The 10000-nt window shown below is 48.6% G+C and overlaps 1 protein-coding gene across 1 annotated transcript in view; it reads right to left on the reverse strand.

Moving 5' to 3' along the window:
• Positions 1 to 8305: 8305 nt before the first annotated feature.
• LOC125026394 overlaps positions 8306 to 10000 on the reverse strand; it is a 13779-nt gene continuing 12084 nt past the window's right edge. Inside the window, exon 2 of the mRNA XM_047614815.1 lies at positions 8306 to 10000. This exon is cut by the window's right edge and continues 165 nt beyond it. Within this exon, the coding sequence (XP_047470771.1) occupies positions 8515 to 10000 (1486 nt within the window). The 3' untranslated portion in view covers positions 8306 to 8514.

Consider the following 10000-nt stretch of genomic DNA (forward strand, 5'->3'; position numbering starts at 1 on the left):
ACATAAACAAATCAATAACTGGACAGGTGCAAGGAGCAACATAGAACTCATACGCTGTAAGCGCCAATTCATGCGCTCAGATTATTTGTGTTAACTTAAGGTGACTGATACCACTGCATAGAACTCGCTCCACGATTTACTGGAATGCGGTCAAACCTGTAATCAATACATAATCAATACAATATCAATCATAATCAATACAATAATAATACAATAATAATCATAGTTACTGTTACAATTCAACTTAAATTCACTAATGAGATTATATCAGTACTTATAATATTATAACTATAGAAAGAATACATTTTACTGGTTGCTAAGAATATCACTATATCCTACTGCTTAAGGTAAACAATCGTATCACGGCAAAGGTCGCGGGCTCGCGCCACGCAGCCAGCCGGGGGCCGCCGGGGTAACCATTCCCCGTGCCGCCCCGCTTCTCGGTCGGTTTGTAGCCCTGCCCTTCACACAGGCGACCGCTCCCGTCTAGACGTCCGGAATAGTTTCCGAGTGCCGCCCCCCTCCCCCCCTCACTGAGGTGAAACAACCTTTGGATGGTTGCTTCAGAGGGATGAAAGGAACCAGCTGGCAAAAGTACAAAACCCCCCTTCCCTCACTGAGGTGAAACAGCCTTTGGATGGCTGCTTCAGAGGGAAGGGGGAAACTCTTTGAAAAGGCACAGGTCCTTCCTTCCTCACTGAGGTGAAACAACCTTTGGGTGGTTGCCTCAGAGGGATGAAAGGAACTGCCTGGCAAAAGTGCAAAACCTCCCTTCCCTCACTGAGGTGAGGCAGCCTTTGGATGGCTGTCTCAGAGGGAAGGAGGAATCCCTTTGAAAAGACACAGCTCCTCTCCTTCCCCACTGAGGTGAAACAACCTTTGGGTGGTTGCTTCAGGGGAACGAAAGGAAGTGCCTGACAAGAACGCATAACCTCCCTTCCCTCACTGAGGTGAAACAGCCTTTGGGTGGCTGTTTTAGAGGGAAGGGGGAACTACTTTGAAAAGACACAGGTCCTTTCCTTCCTCACTGAGGTGAAACAGCCTTTGGGTGGTTGCTTCAGAGGGATGAAAGGAACTGCCTGGTAAAAGTGCAAGACTCCTCTTCCCTCACTGCGGTGAAGCAACCTTTGGGTGGCTGCCTAAGAGGGCTGAGCAAAAGGGCTCCAAACAATGATGTCTCGTAGGTGGAAAGGCATCCCCTCTGGTCTCTCCCCAGGGGTTTACACCTACCCACGCGTTTGCCGTACGTGGCAGCCTTGTGCGCTGTGGAGACGGGAGTCCTGGAGGTTGAGCGATGCCGTGAACGAGTACGCCCTGCGGCTAGCAACACGCCTCTTTGGTCCTCTATTCCAGCAAGACAGGCGGCCTGATCCCGGTCCGGTCACGGTCAATCGGCTGGTCTCCCCCGGGAGGCTAGGGTCAAGCAGTCATGCCGCCATTGGCACTCACAATGGTCCGTGAGCGCCGTCACAATGGCTATTAGCTGCGTATATCCTCTCATCACTCCTGTTGCTGTTAGACACTGGTTCTGACACTCAGCTTCCCCTTGTTGGACTCCGTGGTGGGTGGGGGCATGAGAGGATGAAGCACTTATCAACTTATGGAAAAAATTACAAAACACCCCCCACAGACTGACAAAAATGTTGACGAACCGCGCAAGGCCCAGACCACGGTAGTCACCATGAAGGCATATGTGCCTTCCGGTGGCAAAAGAAAGCCCCAAGCACAGGATGACACTGTCACCCCTGCTGCTAAGGTGGACAAGACCGAAGCCAATGGGTCTGTCCACCGAATAGTCAAAGATCTTGACTCGCGAGCTGGCCTCTCCAGGCCAACAGCTAAGCCAGGGAGGCCCCTGAGTTCACAGACGGCCTCCCCGATTGAGAGGGGAGAGCAGGCTGAACCAGCCGCATCAGCTGCTGCCTCCACAAACAAGCCCGAAAGCCGAAAGGGCGGGCCGAAGCGTCCGAGGCCGGAGACCGACTCTGATGAAGAGTCGGGACCCCCTAAACGCTTCGCCCAGTTCAAAGTGCCAGCTAAACCCGAAGGCTTCGACAATGCCTACCAATTGGTCAGGGCATTGGAGTTGCAACGGAAAATCCGGTTGTCGATCCGGGTCGCCCGAGATAAGGGCATGATCATATTGGCCAAAGATCAAGCTACCTTGAATTTCCTCCGGGAAACGAAGGAGCTAACCGATGGGAGGAAAGTGAGTCTTTCCCCACTAAGTCCCGAGGAAAAGAGAACCAAGATGGTGCTACTTGGCTTCTCAGTCTCATACGATGTGGAGCTGATCGCTTCACACCCACAGATCGTGCAGGCTTCCCGAATGTCGAAGGGGAAGACCCCAACCAGGCAAGTCCTGGTGACCATGAAAGGTGCCCCAACCACTACCCTTGATCTGGGTAACTTGGGCACCTACAATCTTCGAATGTATGTGCCAGAACCACTTCGGTGTTTCAAGTGCCAGAAATACGGTCACCACCAGGCTAACTGTACAGCCAAGCCTAAATGAGGTGTCTGTAGCAAGGCACACAACACAGAGGTATGCCTCAAGGCATACAAAGAGGAAAAGAGGGACACAACAGCCAAATGTCCCAACTGTGCCAAGAAGCATCATGCCTGGAGCCTGACTTGCTCTGTCAGGAAAAAGGCGGCCCTCAGGCGACAAGAGGTTGCTCAAAACCGACCAGACTTTGTTCCTGCCCCACCGGGCACCCATGTCTGGGGAAGGAACAAAAGCGAAAAGGCCTCCCGACCTCCTAAGAGGAAGGAAGCCGCCCCCCAGCCCACACCGGATGTCTCCAACAAAAAGGAGTTTCCGACAATGCCAAAGGTGCAGAAAAAGAAACTAAAGAAAAAAAGTTCTAAGAGCACCACAAAAACCTCCCCAACAGATGATCATCTCCTCTTTGACGAGGACGATATGACTCTCCTGTTAACTGCTGTTGTCTCAGCAGTAGCAACAGCCCTGGGGAGGTCGATAGAGGAGGCCGAGAAGGCAGTTTCGGTCGCCATGACGGCAATGACCCAGACTGTCGCAGCCCTGAAGGGAAGAAAGCTGGTCAGAGCAAAACCAGCCTCACCCTCACCCCAGGACGAGACTCCTCTCCCCACTCCAAACCAGGCCATGCCTTCACAGGCAGAGCCAAAACAGGCTGAATCTGTGCAGCCAGAGCCAGATCACGCTGACCTTGCGCAGGCAAGGCCAGCAAGGCCAGCCAAGAAAAAGCCTGAGAGAAAAGCCGAACCAACCAAAGTCAGAGCTACCAAAGGCTCTCCACCTTCCAGTTGACCCAAGGATAGCCTGACAACAGACGAGGAGCCCTCAACCAGCGAGGACCTCGCAATGGAGTTGTCAGACTCCGACGATGTCTCTGATGTAACTATCACTGAGTAACATCATGACACACCATCTAAGCATCCTACAGTGGAACATCAATAGCTTCTCTGCAAAGAACGCTTTTCTCCAAGCAGTAGTGAGATCAAGGAACATTGACATTGTCATGCTCCAGGAGACATTAACAGTGGACACTATTTGCTTCTCAGGGTACCATGCCTTCACACTGCCACGAACATCTGGCAAGAGAGGCTTGATCACCCTTGTGAGAGCAACAATCCCCTGCTCCGCAATAGCCGATGCATCGCACTGTGGAGACGATGTTGAATCCCTTGCCGTCAAGGTTCACCTGGCCGGGGGGCCCCTCAAACTGTACAACGTGTACAGCCGGCCACGCTGTAGAAGCTTAGACATCAGCCAGGTCTGTGCTTCTGCTGCACACGACTGAGTGATCATAGGGGGAGACTTCAATGCACACCACCCCATCCTGGCTCCCTGCCGGGCACCGGATGCGGCCGGCTATCACATAGCCGACGTGCTAGAGACATTCCCTGAGATCGCTCTCCTCAACACCCAAGAGCCAACGCATGTCAGAGGAGGGGTCCTAGACCTCACCCTGGCCACTGTAACTCTGGTGGGGAGGATTGGCTGGCGTGTAGATGAGACCGTCACAAGTGACCATTACGGCACTATAACTACCCTCATGGATGCTGGCCCAGCCGAAATCCTAAGACCGAATCCAAGATGGAAAACAGACAAGGCCAACTGGCAGGCGTTTCAAAACACCTTGGCCCTCTGTCTGAGATGCAACGATCCCCCACGAAGCGAAAATGTGGAAGTGCTCGAAAGCTAGCCTGCTAAACGCCATTAATGAAGCAGCCTCACAGACCATACCCAAAACTCGGCCTGGGTCCAGAAGTCACAAAGACGCCTGGTACTTCAATGACGAGATCAGGGAGGTCAATCACAGGGTGAACATGTGCCGAAAACTATTCCGAAGGCAAAGAACCCCTGACAACTTATCCCTCCTAAGGGAGGCTGTCACAGATGCCAAGGAAACTGCCAACAGAGTCAGGCAGGAAAAGTGGCTGGAATGGTGTGAGTCCTTCGACCACCAAACCACCCTTTCAGAGCTGTGGCAACGGGTCAAGCAAGCTACCAGCCGCTCAGCCCCGAGGTGCACCCATCACGACCCCCAAGCAGAGGCTAACAGACTGGCGCACGAGTTCTCTGCGAGAACGAGCAGCAACAGTCTGCCAGCCGAGCTGAGGGCAAGACAAGAGCGTCTACAGCCAGACAGACATGCTCAGATCAGAGAAAGGGCAGCCGAACCCGATAACTCAGACGTTATCTTTTCTCTGAGGGAACTAAGGAAAGCCTATAAAACCGGTTCCAACACAGCCCCGGGCTCTGATGGGATCTCGTACCCCATTATCTCCCACCTAGGACTAGCAGGTGAGCGTGCACTCTTGCAACTCATTAACAAGTCCTGGGAAACTTCCACTCTACCCCAGAGTTGGAAGAGGGCTACCATAGTTCCCGTCCCAAAACCAAAGGAGCCGGGGAAGTACCGCCCCATCTCTCTGCTCAGCTGCCTGGCCAAGACGGCTGAGAGGATGGTACTAAACCGACTTCAATGGAAAACCGGACCCCCGCACGAACACCTCCACGGGTTCACAAGGGGCATGGGCACAGCACACAGCATAGCCACGCTCTTAAGCACAATCAGCAAGGGCCCAGCTGTGGTGGTATTCCTTGACCTGGAGAAGGCTTTTGAACTGGCAAGTCCGCTTGCCATTCAGGAAAGCCTGATCCAGAAGGGAATCAGAGGAAAGCTCTTGGCTTGGATAGGTGACTACTTCAGGAACAGGACTGCCAATGTCAAATTCCAGGGTCACCTATCGCAGCACATGCCGCTCGAAAATGGAACGCCACAGGGTGGGGTTCTCAGTCCAGCCCTATTCAACACTTTAATGTCCTGCATCCTCAACATAAACCTCCCAGTGGGGTGCCAGATCATCTCGTATGCAGACGATCTCGCTATCACCTCCACTGGACCACGCAGCCAGAATAAAGCCCAGCGTTGTCTGAACCTCGTGTCAGAGGAGTGTTGTAGGACAGGACTAAAGATCTCTGCAGCCAAATCCAAAGCCAAGGCTCTGAGACAGAGAGTTCGAGGCACAAGACTGAAAATCCAGGGAGTGGAATTAGAATGGGTCCAGGACTACCGTTACCTTGGGGTAAGGATAGACCGGACCCTCTCCTTCCATAAGGAGGTCCAGTACCTGGTTGACCGAACCAAAGCAAGACTGTCCGTCATGAGAGCAATGACTGGGAGACGCATAGGGGCCAGACACAAAGTACTAAGATCATTCTATGTACATGCTGTCCGGCCCATTGTGGACTATGCCTCAGTCGCTCTAATTGTTGCAAAGAAAAGGCACACAGACAAATTAGAAACAGTCCAAAATGAAGCTGCCAGGATCATTCTGGGTGCCCCGACGTGGACGAAGGTCCTCAACCTCCTGATGGAGGCAAACCTTCTCCCCCTGGACTCACGAATCGATCTAATGGCAACAAAATTTCTGTCAAAGGTCATCCAGGCTCCCAGGAACACAAGCCTAAGACAAAAATTAGTCAGATGCCTCGAACAAGACAACGAGCTCGTTGCAAACAACTCCTGGCTGTCTCATACAGCCAGGGTGTTGATACGCCATCAGCTCAAAGAACAGCTTCTTGCTAAGGGCATGGACTCCCCCCACCCCGACTTTGCCGAAGCCCCACCGTGGGCACTGAGCCTGATAGAGTTCAACATAATGAGCCTGTCAATGAAAAAGAGCCTATACCCCATGCCTAGCCTAAAGGCAGAAGCCCACAGGGTCATTGCAGCCATCACTCCTCCGGGTAGTAGAACATACTACACGGATGGATCGGTCGATCCCTTGAGCCACACTGCAGGCGCCGGCTTTGCAGCTAGGGATGCCACGCGATCCATGAGGGTAACAGACAACGCCTCCTCGCTACAGGCAGAGGCAGTTGCAATATATACGACACTAGTCTATATCTATACATGAATGTGTATGATACATACGCATAGCGTGAACAGTCAAGGCCTTTAACAGAAGTCCTCAGATCGGCCCTTATGTACGTGTTGTCGAGCCAGTATTCACTCTCAAACTGCTCTATAAACCTGTGATGGCCCCCTTTCGTGAGACAACCTTCCTTCCATATGTACGTCAACACTAGGGACAAGGCCTAATTCAGCACATATACAAACGGAGGAGCACGGCTATGGCATTATCCTTATCGCAACCCATGAGGAAAACGTCAACCAAGTCCTCGAGGGGTGATATACGTGTGATGCTGATGCCAGCAGCTACGCCATGCCGATGGTGATGGCAGTGGCTACAGAGGTTATACACGTGATGCTGATTCCAGCAGCTACGCCATGCCGATGTTGATAACAGCGGCTACATACGCTGGTGTCAAATTAGAGATGTTTGGAGGTCTGTGGTCGGCAACGTTATAAAGCATGGTACAAGAAGAGGAAGAAGGCTGAATATTTATTTAAGAACACTGGTTAAACAGTTGCTTTTCTTCAAACCTTACTAGCATAATATAGGTGATAAGCGGATATAAATCTAAATAAGGTTTTTTTTTTAATGTGTACATCTATTTAAGAAATAGATAATATATATAAATCTTAATTAAAATACAAATAAAGTGTAATCTAAAAAGTATATACACCTCATGAAGAAAAACATCTAAATAAGAGTATAAATGAGAAATATATTTTAATAAATATTATATATACAACTATTTTTTTTTTTTTTTGTCTAAAAATATATATACATATAATTAAAAACTGAAAAAAAACATTCTTTCTAGGAACAAACAAACACACAAAATTCTCTAGGTACAGAACAGTAAGAAAATAGTGAACTTAATAACCACATGCACTAAACCTGCCTATTTAGTGACTCACAAGTACTTAAATGCAGTAGAAAAAACGAACGAATATAATCGAATTGCCCTAATTCATTGAACTCGAGTTTATCTTCTTCGTTGTCCACAGGGGAAACCACACTTTTCTTTATTCCTATTTGTGTCATAACATTATCATTATCTCCCCTTTTCCTCCCGTGACGACTGCACTAAAACGTCTCGGTGAGCGGTGTTCAGAGGGAGAGAGAGTTTGTGTGATGTGTATATGTACTATAGAAATAAATAAATAAATAATAAATAAATATGTATATACATATATATGTTTATATACATGTACGTGTATGTATGTGTATATATATAAATATATATATACATATTTGTGTGTGTATGTGTTTGTGTGTGTGTGTGTGTGTGTGTGTGTGTGTGTTTGTTTGAGTGTGTGTGTGTGTGTGTGTAAGTGTGTGTGTGTGTGTAAGTGTGTGTGTGTGTAAGTGTGTGTGTGTGTATTCATATTCGTGCCATCATCGATGCGGTATTTGACGAACTACTTGTCGCCATGTTGACTTTCTGACCCATGATCCTTCCCCAGGGGAGGGGTTGTTTAGGTAATCATTGTTGGTGGTTCTCAACCCACCATCATACCTACGATATTGGGTGAGTCAAGCCTGGGTACGGTAGTAGGTGTGTGGTAGATTGTGTGTATTTATATACATATATATATATATATATATATATATATATATTGGTTTCTTGATGTCAAGGATATAAAAAGCAAATCTTTAGGTATCGATTCATTACCATGCATAGCACAAAAGTTTCATTAACACTAATTATTATTATGACAATTAGCAGAATTCAAACGAGAAAAAGCTTGCCACAGATATCTATCATTTAGCGACAATACCAACTCTAAATCCAGTTAAAATATCCACATTTAGTCTTAATAATTGTACGGATTACTGACTAAATTAATTAAAATATCCTCTTCTAAACAATAAGGTATAAGATCAAAGAAAAAGGTAATTATTTTGTATTTATTTAGTATAAATCTCCTCTGAGACTGAACTGTGTATCTAACAGTGTATAATATCCACGTTTTACTGGATTCTGTCCTACATAAAGCATAATAATAAAAGACAGGTAATTTATCTTAAAAAAATATCAGTAGTATAAATCTCTCTAGATTATATAGTAGCCACATATGCTGCTGTTTGGAGAGAGTGCTTCCTCTACTGCCCAGTCTGCAGCTTCTCAACCTCCTTCTGCTTCTCCTGCAGGACTCTCAGTTCATCTTCTCTCCTTCGTTCAAATTCGCTAAGCTGTTCCTGAACCGCATCGATCTCCGACTGCAGGAAGTTCTTCTCACCAGTCACCTCCATGAACTTCTTTTTCTTCAACAGCTCCATCTTCTGCTCGAAGTTGGCGTCCTTGGCCAAGATCTTGTTTCTGATTTCGTGCTTTAACACCATATGCTGGCACACGGGGCATCGCTGACTTCCCTCGTTCGAATGCAAGGTTTGCGTCTTGCCCTCAGACCTTACGGACTTGATAGCGCCCAAGATCAACCTGCCAATTTGCACCACTGCCGATGCGATCTCGGACATCACTGCTGCTATCGACGAAATCAGGCCTTGCCCAGTAACAGCTAGTGCTTGCGATTGCGTCCTTATCGTATCTGCTGTATCAAGTACCATGTCACCATAATCCGGCTGCTCTTCGTCTGTCTCCATTGGTGAACACTGCATATCAGAGCTACACATTGCAGTTCCATGGTCGTCTGTGCACGATGGGATACACATCTTCCGGCACTGTTTACAATAGTGGCAATGCCGTCCGTCGTCTAACACAATCTCTTCGCTGCTTGTATCTAATTCCTGGATCTTATCCCAGTCCACCTTGGTTGCCATTACTTCGAGATCGTTCATCTTTGCTTGACGACTCTGGAGCTGGTCTGACATGAGCGAGGAACTCTGGTCGATAGCATTCAAGCGCATCTGTGTATCCTCCAGTTTGGCTTGCGCGAGGAGAAGTCGTGCTGTGATCTTCAGCTCTTGAGGCTGCCTCTGGTTCAGTTTATTGAAGAACTTGTCAAAATTATCCACCATGGATTCCCAAATGAATGCATGCAATTTCTTTTTCTCTTTCTGCTTCGGGCACTGGTAAATGGGTACATTGTCGAAGTGGAATACTTCTGTATATTTAATGCCAGATTCATGAATGACCTGCGTTGCAGAAGACTCATCAAAGGTGGAAAATGTAAGGAGTATGTCTGTCATAGATCTGATGTCAAACCCAAGGAGTTTGTTGATACTGGACAGAATTTCTCGGTTTCGGCCATCCAGCTTCTGGTTGGAAGCCTTCCACACCAGTCCCACGCAGTTGAGGTGCTTAATCCAGGCCTCGTTGGTCAGGTAGAACCTGAGGCATTTCTCGTTGACCTTGTCCTTCTGGTCCCCCTCGGTGTCTCCCAGGCCCGGCGTGTCGATCACCATGTAGTTGAAGGGCTGAGGCATCCCCTCCTGGCGGTAAATGGTGAAGGCCGTCGTGTACTCGGTCTGGCTCTGCGTCGAGTCCTTCGCTTGGTCCATCTGGTCCTTGAATTGGAGGCGGAGCTCGTCCTCCAACCCAACACCGAACACCATGTTGAGGAACGTGTTGAGGAACGTTGTCTTCCCGACCCCGGTCTCTCCGAGGAGCAGCACCGTCTTCGTCTCG

This window comes from Penaeus chinensis, chromosome 6 (genome assembly GCF_019202785.1).
Source record: "Penaeus chinensis breed Huanghai No. 1 chromosome 6, ASM1920278v2, whole genome shotgun sequence".
In the NCBI taxonomy this organism is placed as follows: domain Eukaryota; kingdom Metazoa; phylum Arthropoda; class Malacostraca; order Decapoda; family Penaeidae; genus Penaeus; species Penaeus chinensis.